Consider the following 15,374-nt stretch of genomic DNA (forward strand, 5'->3'; position numbering starts at 1 on the left):
GGATGGCTTTATGGTGCCATCTGGAAGATGTGGCACGGGCGGGCCTAGCTGGCACAGGGCCAGGGCAGGGAAGGGGGCACTGGGGCACAGTGGGGAGCGGCCCCCCAGCTGTTGCCTGGCCCAGAGAGGAGGGTGGAGGCCCCTGGTGAGTGTGAGCCCAGCGTAGTCTGACAAAGATTCTGTTAAGCGGGAACTAGTCCCATTTCATGAGTAGGGACACCGAGGTGGAGCAGATCTGTGAACTTCCCAAGGTCACACCTGGCCAGGTAATGACATTGGAGGCCCTGTGCCACCCACACATCCACCTTTTGGCCACACAGGCGCAGGGCACCCATAGCAAGCCTGGAACTGGAGGACTTGGCCCAGATGCTCGGAAACCTGGGGCGAGGGTCTCTACCTCCATAGGGCCCAGTGGATCAGAGGGAGAAAGAGCTGAGACTATTTGTGAACACGGTCTCTGGGTCTCAGTGTTCTCATGTGGCGGGGCGGGGGCCATTCTCTACAGAGGGTCCATGGGAGGCCCCAGGAAGCCCCTGTCTGAGAAAACGCATCACATGTCCGGAGAGCATAATTACTGAATAACAGAGTGGACCCTGTAAGCGGGGTCAGTCCTTAGCTCCTCAGTGAAGAGTTTCTTTGGTCTTCCTAAGGGCCTCAGAGACAAGGTCTCCTGCAGTAGGACTTGCAGAAAGAGACAATTTGGGGGCACTAGCACCCCGAGGCAGCTTTCTCCATGGAGAAGTGTGCTCAGGGCTTAGGGGCTCTGCCCTTGACACTGAAAGTTACTTCTCTCCTATGGCAAGTTGAGGGGTAGGGCTGGCCCCCTTCCAAGCCAGGAGCGTGTGCCTAGGGATGTGAGGATCCGAGTGGAGGGAGGCCCTGTCTCTTTTGTGAGGCATCCACCATTCAACTACACACACGGGACCCAACCCACTAGAGAGGACCACTTAGGGGACCCACTGGGATCAGTCTTGGGCCTTCCACATTTGCTAGGTCTCTAGACCCCGCAGCAACTCTGAATGCCTCTGTGTGGATGTAGGACCTCCTACCCATACCCCCCTGTGATTCTTTTTGTCCCTTCTCCAGGCTTGGGCCAGTCCCTGGGCTGAGGGTCCTAGCACCTGTCACCTGCCCTGGGCCCTTCCATCTGGAGTTGTGTTCTATCACCTGCCTTTCAAGGGTCTACAGGCTTTGGATTCTGGGCCACTTTGCTGAGAGCTACCTATATTTATCACACACACTTACTGAGTGCCAACTGTGTGCCTGGTGCTCCTTGACCACCTGGTTAGCCACTACCTACCACCTTTCCCTGGTTTATCTTCTTGGAACTTAGAGAAGCCTGGTAAGACATTCTTTAGGTTTTGGTTTGTGTGATGCTGTCTCTCCCCATCAGAATGTCAGCTCTTGGGGACAGGGACTGGATCTGGCTCATCCACGGCTATCTCCAGTTTAGGTCCCTGCTGAGCAGGGGAGTGGGGAGGCCCTGCACTTCCCCTCTGATGGACATCATAGGCTGGTGTTCTGTGTTCTTAAAAGTAACTCCACTCTCCCCCTCTTCCACTTGAACAACCCTGGGGAAGGGGGTTCTGTTATTGGCAACCCCAACAGGATCAGAAAATGTGCTGTGGGCTCCTTACCAGAAAATAGAAGGGTGGGGGTGAGGATAGAGGGCCCCACAGGTGGCGGGAACACCATGGCTTTATTAAGGCACAGAGATGGAAGAGTGTAGGGCATTCATAGGGAAGATAGTGTTAGTTGCCTCCCTAGCACTAGATAGTGCTAGTTGCCTCCCTTCCTCTCTTACTAATGGGATCCCAAATTTCCTGGATAGAATATTGCCAGCATTCCTTGTGGATGGAAAGAATAGTCAACCAAGTTCTGGCTAATGAGATATACATAAAGTTGTTAGGCAGGGATTCCAGGACAGTTCCTTAGAAAGGGGACTGATTCAGTCTTCCCTCCTTTCTGCCTGGAACTGGGATGCGATGGCTGGAGCTGTGGTGGCTACATTGTGACCATGAAGAGGTTTTGAGGATGGGCGCCAGCCCTGTAATTGCCTTTGGACTTTACATTTAAAGAGAGAAAATAAATCCCTCTCTTGTTGAAGCCACTGTCTTTCAGGACTATGTTACTTGCAGCAGAATGCAATTCCTAAATCACTTAAAAGTGTCTATAAATAACTCCTTCTTTGCCATCTCCTTCATCTAGATGGTCTTGGGTGACCATTTTCCTTAAGGAGGTCTTTGAGAAGCAAAGCTGATGAAGGGAAGGGAAAAAGGGCCTAGGTGTGGAGGCAATCCTGGGAGGAGATCAGGAGGTACCCAGGAGAGAGGTCCTCTAGTGATGAGCCATGTCTGGGAGTATCCAGGGAGGCTGGAGTCCCAAGGGACCTTAATCTCAGCTCTCATCCACTGTTCTCCTCAACAGTAATTGTGCAGATAACCGTATGACATCCAGGTCACATACAAATCTCCAGTAATACCACCCCATTCCGAAGACACAGAGCCAATATTTGAAAGTGCTCTAATATCCAGGAACTATGCGAGGGTCTCCCTTATGGCAGCCCTGCCTGCTGGATCTAGAAGGGTCAGGGCCATGGACCGAGGCCATGGCCAGCCCCGAGTGAGGGTGGCCAGACCAGAGGCATTGCTGTGACCAGATCTGGGAGTGACAGCAGATGCTCCTCTGCTGGTTAGGACAGGTCATTGAGCACAGAGTGCTCAGGTGGACCCTGTGGCTCATGATCTCGCATCATGGGGGTGAAGAGACAGAGCCCAGAGATGGGAGACTGGTTCCATCAGTCCCACAGACCTAAAGGCGGGGCAAGGCTAAATGCCAGAATTTACATTTCACAAAACCACGACTGGCCTTTAAAATCCAACGGGCACCTGTGTCTTTTCCCCTTCTTTGGCTGTTCTCCTTTTCTGGAATGCTCTTTTCCCAGACATCACAAGGATCATTCCATTGGCTGCTTCACACCTTTCTTCAAACATCACCTTCTCGGTGGGGACCTCCCTGACCTCCTGTCACTACCCCCTTCTGGGTCTCCATAGCCCTTCTCACCAGTCAGCACACCACACATTTCCCACTGTCCAGCCCCACAATGCTGGGCACTTGGGTCTGTATCCTCAGTACGTAGAACAGGGCTGGCCTAAGGTAGGGAGTGCTTGATACTGATGTGTTAGCCCAGTGAATAAGAGAAGGGACATCCAGCCTCACTAACAGCGTTTCCACAGATGGAGAGCATCCTGGAAACGCTTGAATGGCTCCTTCTAGCGCAAAAGTGTCCTCCCGTGTGTCCCCTGTCCCCACGGACCCACTAGCCCCCCAGGGCAGGAGCTGCACAGCACAGAGCTTGCTGATCCTTTGTGAGCCAAGACGCTCCCTTTTAAGGGCCGACTGAAAACAAAGCTGAGATTGTCTCTGCCGCTCTTCTCCTGGAGAAAACAAAATAGGCCCTTCCCCCTCTTGTGTGACCGTGGCCTCTGTGACTGTGAGGGTGTGCACCTGCCTCACTGGGTGCTTAGTGTGGTCGTCCGGACTCAACTAGTCTAGTCTGGTCGTTTCTTAGTGTGTGACTGTGGGAGTAAGCCTCAGTCTCTGGCCTCTTAAATGGGAATGATAATGGTGCTGATCCTGTCAGAATCCTGGCCCTTCTGGGGGGCGGGGGGTGGGGGGCTTGATTGGGAAGGCACACCAGGGAGCCTGCTGGGGGTCCTGGGTGATGGTGGCGCAGGGTGTTGGTAGGAAGGAGTTCATCAAGCTGCACCTGTAAGTTTTGTGTTCTTTACGTATATAACGTATAGAACAGTAACAGGATAGCAGCGAGGCTGGAAGAGAAAAATTAAAATAAATAAAAACGTACCAGCAAGAACTGTAATAAGCACCAGCTGTGATTATTACATATGAACATGTGCACACAGGGGTGAACTACCTGTGGGAAAGTGGGGCTGTGAGATTACGTGCCCCCAAGGCCACAGTGGTACGTCTGGCTAGGGACTACGGGAACAAGTGGGCACCTGTGTCAGTATGGGGGTGCAAGTGCGTGGTGTGAGTGTGTGTTCCTGCATGAGGGGAGCACAGCAGTGCACACCTATGCCGGATTCTGTGCTTGTCAATCTGCCTTTGAGCACACTGCCTTTGAGCCTCTGTTCCTTGGACTCCAAATGCTGAGCCCGTGGGACTGGGATACGGCTGTGCTCCTCACTCCAGGTAGGTGGGAACTGGCTGCCACAGGGTCTGCTCCCCCATACCCACCTCATGCAAGGGGAGGCAGGCGACTGAAGGCCTGGCCAAGGGCTCCTAGCCCCCCTTCCCTTCCCATAGCTGTAACTTTTCAAAGATGCAAATTCCTCCCCACTTCATGCAAAGGAGTCCTGAGAGCCAAGGCTTCCTCCCCTGGGGCCTAACCACTGCCACTATGATTGGACCCCACCAGAGGCCTGGCTGCCCTGCTCAAGGACCTGAGCCAGCTGGAGTCTGTTGCTGTCCCCCAGCCACTGATTCTTTCTCTCCCCTAGGGGACCATGGCTCTCCCTGCTGGCCCAGGTGTCCTGGAGACAGCCTGGGCTGGGAGTGGCCACAGAGGTGGTGGGACTGGGGAAGGCAATGCCCTCTCTGACTGAGCTTGAAGGCTCTTTCTGGTCTCGTATTTGGGATGCTCTGGAATGGTCACTGTCCCCAAGTCAAGGTTGCTGGAGAGATTCCTGGCTGTCCCAGACCCTCCTGTGTGCCATATTTACTATGGGCCCCACTCACAGGCCTTAGCCTCTCCAGTGACCCACCAGTGCTCACTTTTCTCATCTCCTAGGTCCCATGTCCCCACAGCAACAGGCGTCTTCATCGGCCCTGGATAACACACATGGGAAGGGGTTGCTGGGAGGGGCGCGATGCATACACAGACTGCCCTTCTGACCTGTCTGGTAACTACTGCCCCAACCTGCAAGCCTTCACTCCCAAGGGTTTTGGTGTCCTCAACTCTCAAGAAGCCAGGAGGTGTGGGAGGAGAGAGGTCAGTGAAGGAAGCAGATGTCCAGAGGATTTCTGCCCTGACACCAGCAACGGGTATGAGGAAGGGGTGCCAATGCCACCGTGGTGCCCACCTGTGGCCTGGCCTCCGGCCCTGGCCCTGGTACTGATATGGGCCCTTGAGGGCACCTGGAAGCAAACGTGTCAGCCCCACTGCCCCACCCTCGGAAGTGGTAAACCACAGTGGCCAAACCAGTTCCCAAGCGTAAGTACCAGGCTGTCATTCTCCACCTCAGGCACACCTGTGACACCCTCTCCCTCCAGGAGCCCTGCCACCGTCTGGGGTCTGAGCTGGGCTGGCCAGGGCAGTGTCCGCCTCCAGAAACCAGCCCAGTCCCCCATAAGGTGGCCTCTCCTACACATTCGTCGGTTTCGCCACTCAACAAATGTGTATTGGGAGCCTACTGCCTGCAATGCCGACGTGGTTCTTCCCCTTAGCTCCCCTTCTTAGAAGGAATTAGGATCCCCTAGACTCCCTTCCAGAATGGCTCTTTCCTACAACCCAGCTCCTGCCCCAACCCAAGAAACAGCCACAAGGATTTGCTTGAAATGAGGGCAGTGGTGTGGGGAGAGACTCCCGAGCAGGCTGTGGATTTTTTGGACTCTGCCTCTCAAATGCCCAGTGTCCCAGGCTCCTCTCCTCAGGTCATGGAAACAATGGCTCACTTCATGTCAGACACCATGTGCTCAACTTCTATGATGGGTTTCAATTCTCACGCCGCCTCTGGAGCTGTCAGGACAGTGAGCTTCTGAGTGCGTAAGCTGACCACTCCCACCATGGAAACGTAGCAGAGCCTCGATTCGGGAACGCAAGCTCATCTACCTGGAGTGGGGGGTTAGGGCCAACACGCCCTGGAGGATTGGGGATCTGGAAAACATGCTTGCAGGGGGAGCCAGGCCTGGGCAGTGTCCATCCTTTCCCGACAGGGCCTGGGCCACAGGGCGCCCTCTGCCGGCCTTGGGCCTACCCTGCACCAGCTCTGAGGTGGCTGTACTCTCAGTGCTCCCCAGGGATGTGCTCTCCACACGTGCCCCAGAGAAGGCATGCCTCAGATCTCAGCTGCAATTCTTCCCCGGCCCTTGCTGTCCCATTGCCCTCAAACTCTCTGGGGGGCCTCGGCTGCTCAGAAGCCCCAAGCAGTGACAGCCCAGCCTTTTAGGGATCTTGGAGGTCTCAGCTGCTGACCAGGGCCAGGTGGGGCCCCCATCCAGACACAGCCCCCATCTCCTTTCAGACTTCCCTTTCCCACAGCCTAGCAGGAGGAACTCCTAGAACTTGGCTCCAGGGCCCTAGACTGTCTTTGGGAGGACAGGACCACAGGAATGAAATTACAACCTACCGGGGTCCTGGCTTCCCTCCTCCATGGCCCTGCCACCTGGCTCCCGGGTGAGACCACCCCCGGCCTGGACAGCAGGTAGCCAGCCCCTTATGCTCTCTATACCCACCTGTAGGAATGACCAGCAGAGAAGGCTGGGACAGAAGGGACTGCCAGGACAGGAGAGGTCAACTGCAGCCCTCAGAGCTCTGAGTCGGAGAGGGTCTTCTCAGTCAGAGAAGATCATCACAAGGGAGCTGGGGCCACGAGCAGACTTTGAGGGAGTGTACTGACAGATGAGGTCAAACCTGGGGGCACTCCTGGGATGGAGATCTCCTCTAGTCCTGAAGCTCTAATTTCCACCTAATGATGACGACCCCCATACCGTGTCCCCATCTCCCCAGTACAACAGACTTGCCTATCTGCCTGGCTGCCCCGTGCCTGCCACAGATGCAAACGGGCATCTCACACTGCACAGGTCTGGACCCGACCCCGGATTCTACCCCAAGAGCTGCTCCTTGGGCAGTCCTGTCTCAGGGAACAGCAACCCCTCCATCTTGCATGCCATCCCCCTCCTTGCACTCCACATCTTACCCACGAGCAAATACTCTGGCTCTGTTTCCCAAGCGTTCTGAGGATCTAACCACTGCTCCCCACCCCACTGACAGCACCCAGTCAACACTGCGCCTCCCCACTTCTCCCTTGTAACCTACAGTGTCATCTCTTTCAAAGGACATAGAATGTGTCCCTCTCCATGCTTACAGTCCTCCAATGGCTCCTGTCTTGCCCAGAGTGAAAACCAAAGTCAGGTCAATCACCTCAAGGCCGCACCTGACTTGATCCCTCACCTCTCTGACCTCATTTTAAGAAACATTTTATTTGAGACAGAGAGTTCTCACGACCCGGAGATCATGATGAAATCAAGAGTCGGACACTTAACCGACTGAGCCACCCGGGCGCCCCGACATCATTTCTTACTACTCTTCTTGCTCACTCTGCAACGGCCACGTTCCCATCTCAAGGCCTTTGCATTTGCTGTTCTGCCTGGAACCTTCTTACTTCACATATTCGTGCACGTTAATGAAGGCTTCTCTGGCCTTCTCTAGCAATCCTCTCTCCCTCACCAGCACTCCCTGTCCTCCTTTGCTTTCTCTCTCTCCACAGCACCCGCCACATATTACATATACATATACATATTACATCATAACATATTACATCTGTGTTACTTGTCTGTCTTGTCTTGACCCTGACTACAGGGTCAGCTCTATGATAGGGACTTCCGTCTCATTTGGCTACGGCCCTATCTCTAGCACCTAGAACGGTGCCTGGCATACAAGTAATGCTCAATAAAAGGGTGATCATACAAAAGGCAAAGCGGCAAGGGCAGCAGAATTCCCCCGAACAGTCACCAGGAAGGCCATTCTTCTTACCCCTCCAGATAATGTACAAACGGCCATAGGAAGTTAACAGTCCTGGGAGAGGCGCTGATCTCCTTTCAGGGTCTCAGTACATCAACCCTCCCTCCCACCTACCCATCCCTCCATCCTTCAGGGTGAGCTCAAGTGCCGCTTCCCCCCAGACACCCCTGAGCTAAGTGGGGGCTGCTCACTGCATGTGCCTGCGGCACCCGTACTTCTGGTCTCATGAGTCATGACACTTAGGGATTACTTGTCCGTCAGCTGAGCACCAGGCCAGCCTGCCCTGGACCATCTCGTGGTTGTGAGCATTAAATGAAGTAATTCATACAAATAGTTTAATAGGACTTGGCCAATAGCTGTCAACCAACATAACCACAATTACAGTGGACACACCAGTATTTGTTTGTGACACAAACACAGTACACTAGAAGTGATGTATAAGCCAGAAATCACAGCCTTGGACAATCCCAGGGAAACGCTGGGGAACCATGGCCCACATTCTGAAGATCACTGTTCCAAATGCTGAGGATGACTGTTCAGCTCCCTCAGATTCTAGTGCACCTGGCTACATCTGGCTCCGTCCCACAGACCCAGGGTGGGGGGTGGTGGTGGTGCTGGCAACCCCTTTGGGCATCCTCTGCTGTCCGTCCTGGGACCAGCAGTGTGGGCTCACCCGAGAGCTTATTAGGCATGCAGAATCTTGCTCTATTCCCCAGGATCTACTAAATCAGAAGTTGCATTTTAACACGTTCACATTTGAGAAGCACTGCTCCAGATCACAGCACCTCAGACTAAGGGCAAAAAAGGATATTCACTAACCCACCCCCAAACCCAAGAGCTCCATAGAAGTCCTGGCTTTTACACATGGCCATGTCCATTTTCTCGAGAAGGCATCTTGAGACCCCTGCTAACCTGTCAGAATCCATTCTCTGGAAACCCTGAACCCCAACTTCAAACATGTTGTCCCGGCTCAGAGCAGCCTTGCCTGCTCCCTGCTGCACTCCCAGGAGCACCCTCCATGTCTGTTCTTTTGGCCGCCACAGGGCTGGACACCAAGTGGTGTCTGGGAAAGTGGCCGGGTCACAGCCAGCAGGTGAGGGAGGCACCCAGGTACAACCTGAGCTGGGGCAGGGAAGTGGCTAGAGGACCTGTTTGTTCTGCCAGGAGGGTTGGGCCTGGACCACTGCAACTGCCTTCCCTGCACCTCCACCCCTACCCCAGGCAAGAGAGCCCCCTCCCTGTCACCCAGCCCCCGTGGGAATGGCTTGAGCCAGGAGCTACCATCAAACCTGCTCCCACCTCCCAGGGCCTGGTGACTTCTTGACAGGTTACAGCCCCAAAGACAAACAGATTCTGCCAAGCAAATAAGTGTCCAGGAGTAGGGGTGTTGAGGAAGGCCTGGGAGTGGGTCTGAGCTGCCAGAAGACCCAGGTGACAGGGTGGGGGCCCCTCTCCTGCAGAGAACAAACAACCCAGGGCACCTGGAAGGAAGCAGGATGCTGGTGTGCTGTCACAGCACTGGTTGGGGACTGGAGGGAGGGCACTTACCACAGGGGTCTCTGGGCCGGTCTCCCCCTCCCTGGGCCTCCTTATCGGACTAAAGGGTGGAACTGGAGTCCTATATTTAGGCCCATAGAACAGAAGCCAGTTCTCCCATGGTGCCTCCATTTCTTTCGTCAATCTGCGGCCACTGGTTCCCTGAGCTACCCGCAGGGAGATGGCCTCCCCATCCTTTAGAACACACAGCTTTGCCAGCCGGGGTTAAGGCCCAATGGGGTGATCTGCAATTAAGCGAACTTCATGCCAGCATCTGGGAGCCGAGGCCATGGGTCTTAACCTGTGCGACTCAAGCAACTCCCTCCCTTTCTGGTGTTTCTCTTCAACACAGGGGATTATGTGACTAAACAAACTTGAGTTCTGAGCTCTTAAATATGCTACAGCCATGAAGAGGTGGGTCCAGGGAACCCACCATTTGCTGTCATGCCAATTAAGTGCTTTTCATGCTGTCTGATTACCACGTAAGAGCTGTGTTCCCCACCTGCCAGAGGCCCAGCTGGGGCCGGAAGAGGAACTCCCCAACTCAGCCTTTTCTTCCCAGGAGGAAAGACGGCCACGAGGCTCTGTATTCCGCCTGTGCTACTCCTCCACCTGGGCTATGGATCCGACACTTGGTAAATGCCCAAACGATGTCTGCTGGCCAATCAGCATGAACCTGGCCACTACTGCTTCTGTGCTGGGCATAGCGAAGAGCTCAAGAGGTGCACACGGTACCCCGAGGACCTGAATATCCTTGGAAATAGTTCCCTCCCCTTTTTGGTCACTGAAGCCAGGAAGGGCAGCAGATTTAATTATAACCCCAGGATGAATGTCCCAACCATAATGAACCTCAGGGTCCCAGGTTCCCCATTTGCAAAAGGAAGACCCAGGAACCAAAAAGTACTCATCACAGCCTCACTGCGGGGGCAAGCAGATACACAGATGCCTGAGGGCACAATAAAACTCACTGACACACATGAAAATAGTTTTTTGTGTGCGTGTGTGTTAATTTAATCATACAAATATTCATTTATACAGTAAGGAAAAACCTCCCCATCTTCATCTCCTCCCAGGCACCATGAGGTCCCACCACAAACACCCACCCAGCTTGCTTGCTACACACCACTGTCCAGGTGGATGGGGCAGCCACGACTGCTCCAGCATTCACCCAAGGAAATGAAGGAAAGGCAAGGCAGGGTGGGTTGGGGAAATCAGCTTGCATTTCTGAGCCCTGGCAACCCCACCACCCTCTCCAGCTGGGGCTCCGACCGAATTTGGGGATCCCATCTTGGCCACCCTCAAGCCACATGAGCTGTCTTGGTGAGCTTCTATGATGAGCTTAAAATTATAGACAATCCTTACTGGGGGAGAGAAGGCTGTTTCTTGTAGAAAAATACACTGAATTCAACTGCCCCCGTGGCAAAAAGAAAAAAAAGGCATGCACGCGTACACACATCCACACACACCTCATTCCATGCACACGATAGGTTCTTCCCAGCCCTGAGCCCCTCTGCCTCCCTCACTGGGCCCAGGCCCCTAAGGATGCCGTGTGCCTCCTCTCACGGGTGCCAGACACTGGTGGTCCTGCCCAGAGGCAGCCTGCCCTTTGGGGAAGAGTCTGAGAGAAGCAGAGCCTACTGTGGCTGAGAGGGCTGCTTCTACCACCACACTAGGAGGGGGAGGAGAGGGGCTCCCGGCACTGCTCAGAACTCAAACCAGCGAGAGGAGACAGAATGAATGGTCCTGGCAGCCCCCAGCCCCGGGGAGGGGGGCGTGGAATCCCTGACTCCTAACGCACGACTTGTGCTTGCTCTGCCCTCTGCAAGGAGCTCCCCTCTCCAACGTGTACAGAAACGCTTTGCTCTTGGGACGGGAGTCAACGTGCTTGGGACAGTCACGTTGCCTACAAGCAATAAGAGCAGCAGGATGCCTCTGGCAGAGCCGGACTCACAAATGGTGACCTATGAAAGCCCCTGCTGAACAAAGGCAGGCAGCCCCTCCTGGGCAATGGGGAAGGTGCACCAGATGCAGGGCCGATGAGGAAGCCAGGAAACCAGGTGATGTACAGCCTCCCACGATCCTGCCAGCAACAGCTGGAGATGTGCTGTTTTGAGGGCTGGGCGTGTGTGGGCTCCAGGGTGGCTGTGTCCCAGGAGGTTGGCACCAACAGTAGTGGCAATCTAGGCCTAACAGGGCCCTCAGACAGAAAATCAGGGTGAGCCCCTGGCTTGAGCCAGTGATGGCCTGGGCACCCAACGGGGACTCCCCTCTGTTCTGCTCAGGAACGGGGCACTCATGTGCACTGAAAACAGCTGCTCCAGTGTGAACCTTAGTCCTATCCCAGCCCCAGCTGCCAGACCTTCTCGGCGAGTTGGCTCCACCCTCCCCCAGCACGTTTCCAGTGGACCAAAGTGTATCCCCCCTTTGTTTTTTGAGAGGTGGGGAGGTGAAGGAGGAATTTCATACAAGCTTTTCTCCCACAATCAAGCTTTAAAAAACAACAGTCTCAGAAGAGGATGAGGAGGAACAAACAACACACATTTTTGGAACTCAGACACCCAGACAGAGACAGACGGGCAGGCAGACCCTCACCCACACCCAGGCTATATGACCCCTTGCAGCCGCTCATCACCTGGCCTCCCCGCTGGTCTCACACCCCCAAGATGGGTGGAGGTATGGGAACAGGCCGGTGACCTGGCAACCGCACCCTAGATCCACATCCCCGGCTAGCAAACCAACCAAGACTCAAGGGAAGGAGGGGGTGAGAAGAAAAGAGAAGAGGGACTTTGCATATTCTTGTATCTTTGGCAGACAGCTGTTCTAGCCTGGTTCAAGCTTCCCATGGAGAGGTCCACAGCTCAACCTGCTTGCAATCCACGGGATGCTGGTGGGGCCACGTGCCCAAGCGGGCAGCCAGCCAAGCAGCGTCTGCTCCAGCTGGGCTGCCCCTCGCCCACTGCCGCCCACTAGCCAAGCATCCTGCTCAGGGTCGGGGGGCTCTTGTTTCATCACACTGCGGTCTCCAAAATCACACAGTCAGTAACTGCGGCCCCTCCCCATGGCCAACTTCCTGCTTGGGGCTGTATTTCCATACCTTAACAGCTCAGCCTGCACTAACAGGCTGCGAAAATACCGCAAAGGACAAGGGGCCAGAGACACAGGGAAGGGAGTTGTGTCACAACAGAGAAGCCTGGACACCTTTCCACCTGCCTGCTGCACACTTGCTGGTGAGCTGCACCAACACCCATGTGCGAGCACGTGGCACACGCGTGTTACGCAGCCCGGAGGCACTGTTCCCAGAGTGAACGGGAAGCCACTGTGTATGAAGAATCCAAAAGAGCAGTAAGCGTGATGGCATTCCTCTCTGCCAAGAGAAACACGGAAGAAAAGCAATCTGAGTTGTCGTTAAGTGTGTGCAGAAGGACACCTCTCGGCCTCAGAAACTTCCATGTCGCCCAAGATCTGTCTTCAAGGCTTCCTCTGCTGGCCACACAGGGAAGTTGGGTCTTCAGAGAGGTTCTGATGGTAGCAAGCCACAGGGGTTGACGGATACAAATGTCCAAGGTGTAATCAACAGAAGATTAAAGAGAAAAGGAGGAAAAGGGTGATAACTCATTGGCTGATGCCATTACAGACAAATGGGGTCCGAGACTGCTGGAGCCGGGCGGCACAGGAGAGGCCCTCCTGCGGCACCGGCCTGCAGAGTTCCCCAACATGCCACGCCAGTTGGTAACCTGAATTGCCTCCAGAGCAAGCAGCTATTCTAGAAAGGGTATGTTATCCCTTATTGAAAGAAAAAAACGGAAAGTGGGGAAAGGGGAAAAAATTAACATGTGCTCAAAACTACAACCTGTCTGTAGGCAAAATAATTTTTGTTTAAAAAGATGGCTTTTTTTCCCCCATTTGAAACTTTTTTTTCCTTCCCGAGTGACCTAATGACTTGTTAGACTGACGCCTAATACACAAAACCCAAGGCGGCTGCATGGGTTTCTTCTTAGTAGCCTCAACACCATTCCGCGATTCAGCACTCACACATGCATACTGAGTTTACTCAAAACTAGTCTGTTCTGCTTCTTCTTCTTCTTCCAGGATGGGGGGACGGTCAGAGCCAGGGGTCCATGCGGTGTGGTCTGCAATCCAGAGGAACCCCCTGCCCTCCCCCCCCACCCCAAAGTCAGGCCTTCTGTCTTTTGTTAATTTTTCTTCTTGCCGATGCCCGTTTAAGACTGGCCGAAGGGGTAAGGCCCGTGGAGCCCCTGGAAGAGAGTGAACACAGTCAGTGATGGTAAACAAAGCAGGTACAACTTGACAATCAAACCAAGTAGAAGAAGAATCTATGGTCCCCAGTGAGCCAGAAGGAAGCCCCACGGCACAGACAAAGCCCGAGGGTTGTCCTTGCCATGCGAAACCCCAAGAGGCCAACTCTCAGCGCTGCCAGTTGCTAGGCAGTCCCACTCCATCACGCCGTCCGGACAGAGGGGAGGCGGTGCAGGGGGACAGTCCTCATCTTTCAACAGCTACATCAGCGCCAACTTTGCCTTCCTGCTGGACAACAAGTTCTCAACCTCTCTGCTAAAGATCCCCATCCACCATTTTCTGCACCTTAACCTCAGACGTAGGCTACTTCTGGCTAATGACCCTTATACCAACAATAAGACTGCCGCAGAAACGGGAACTGTCATTGGGCACCTAGATAACAGGCATGGTACTCAGAACTTTGCATACATTGTCTTTAAACCTCACCCCATAGGGGTGCCTGGGTGGTTCAGTGGGTTAAAGCCTCTGCCTTCAGCTCAGGTCGTGATCTCAGGGGTCCTGGGATCAAGCCCCGCATCGGGCTCTCTGCTCAGCGGGGAGCCTGCCTCCCTTCCTCTCTCTCTCTGCCTGCCTCTCTGCCTACTTGTGATCTCTGTCAAATAAATAAATAAAGATCTTTAAAAAAAAAAAAACCAAAAACAAACAAAAAAAACCCCACCCCATAGCCGGGTAAGGATTCCCACACTCCTTAAGTATTATTATTATTTTTAAAGATTTTATTTATTTATTTGACAGAGAGAGATCACAAGTAGGCAGAGAGGCAGGCAGAGAGAGAGTGAGAAGCAGGCTCCGGCCAACCAGAGAGCCTGACTCGGGGCTGATCCCAGTACTCTGAAATCATGACCTGAGCCAAAGGCAGGTGCCACTGAGCCACCCAGGTGCCCCTCCCACACTCCTTTAATTCATGTCCATCTGACCACAGAGACTAAAAGACCTGCTCCAAGCCACATGGGAAGGAAAAGGCAGAGCCAAGGTTCAAACCCAAGTCTGATTTTTCAATTAGCAATAATCGCACCTCAGATAAACCTCATTGGCTACAATACTGCCACTGCACAAAGCTTCAAGTCTGATTTTTATTCTCCCACATTGCCTCTCCCCTGTCACATGATAATAAGGTTTATTTTCAATTCTCAAAGGTATTTTCAGTGCCACCTGTCTGGGTGGAAAAGGCTTCATAGTCTCACTTCTCCCTTATGTTTAGCATGAGACACCAAGATGTGCCAAGACCAAAGGCAGAGGCATGAACTTGCTGGAGAATGACCTGTGTCTCCCTGCAACTTCCCACCCTGCTTCAGGAGTGTGCTCCTTGGAAAGACCCAGCCAATGCCAGCACCTAGGAGGCCAGACAGAAATTAATAGGTGACCAGCCTCCCTAGTGTCCTACACCCTAAAGTGGCTTACAAGCAGCGGGGCCCTTGGACCAAAGGGACCAAATGGGTACCAAGAGCAGATGTCTCAGCCGTAACCATGATAAATGACTGGAGGGAATTTGCTGATGCTTGAAAACTACCTTAAGAATCCTGAATCTAGGGGTGCCTAGGTGGCTCAGTGGGTTAAAGCCTCTGCCTTCGGCTCAGGTCATGATCCCAGCGTCCTGGGATCAAGCCCCACATTGAGCCCCACATCAGGCTCTCTGCTCGGCAGGGAGCCTGCTTCCCCACCTCTCTCTGCCAAATAAATAAATAAAATCTTAAAAAGAAAAAAAAGAATCCCGAATCTAGGCATAATTAGAATAAGAAGGTACAAGAATGACGGAGAT

General features: G+C 53.8%; 1 protein-coding gene across 1 annotated transcript in view; it reads right to left on the reverse strand.

Annotated features, from left to right (window-relative positions):
* Positions 1-10,291: 10,291 nt before the first annotated feature.
* LOC111152386 (chromosome unknown C6orf106 homolog) overlaps positions 10,292-15,374 on the reverse strand; it is a 93,607-nt gene continuing 88,524 nt past the window's right edge. The window contains exon 5 of the mRNA XM_022510916.1: positions 10,292-13,554. Within this exon, the coding sequence (XP_022366624.1) occupies positions 13,519-13,554 (36 nt within the window). The 3' untranslated portion in view covers positions 10,292-13,518. The remainder of the gene's footprint in view (positions 13,555-15,374) is intronic.

The sequence above is a fragment of the Enhydra lutris genome, unplaced genomic scaffold (assembly GCF_002288905.1).
Source record: "Enhydra lutris kenyoni isolate GAN:26980312 unplaced genomic scaffold, ASM228890v2 scaffoldscaffold28, whole genome shotgun sequence".
NCBI lineage: Eukaryota > Metazoa > Chordata > Mammalia > Carnivora > Mustelidae > Enhydra > Enhydra lutris.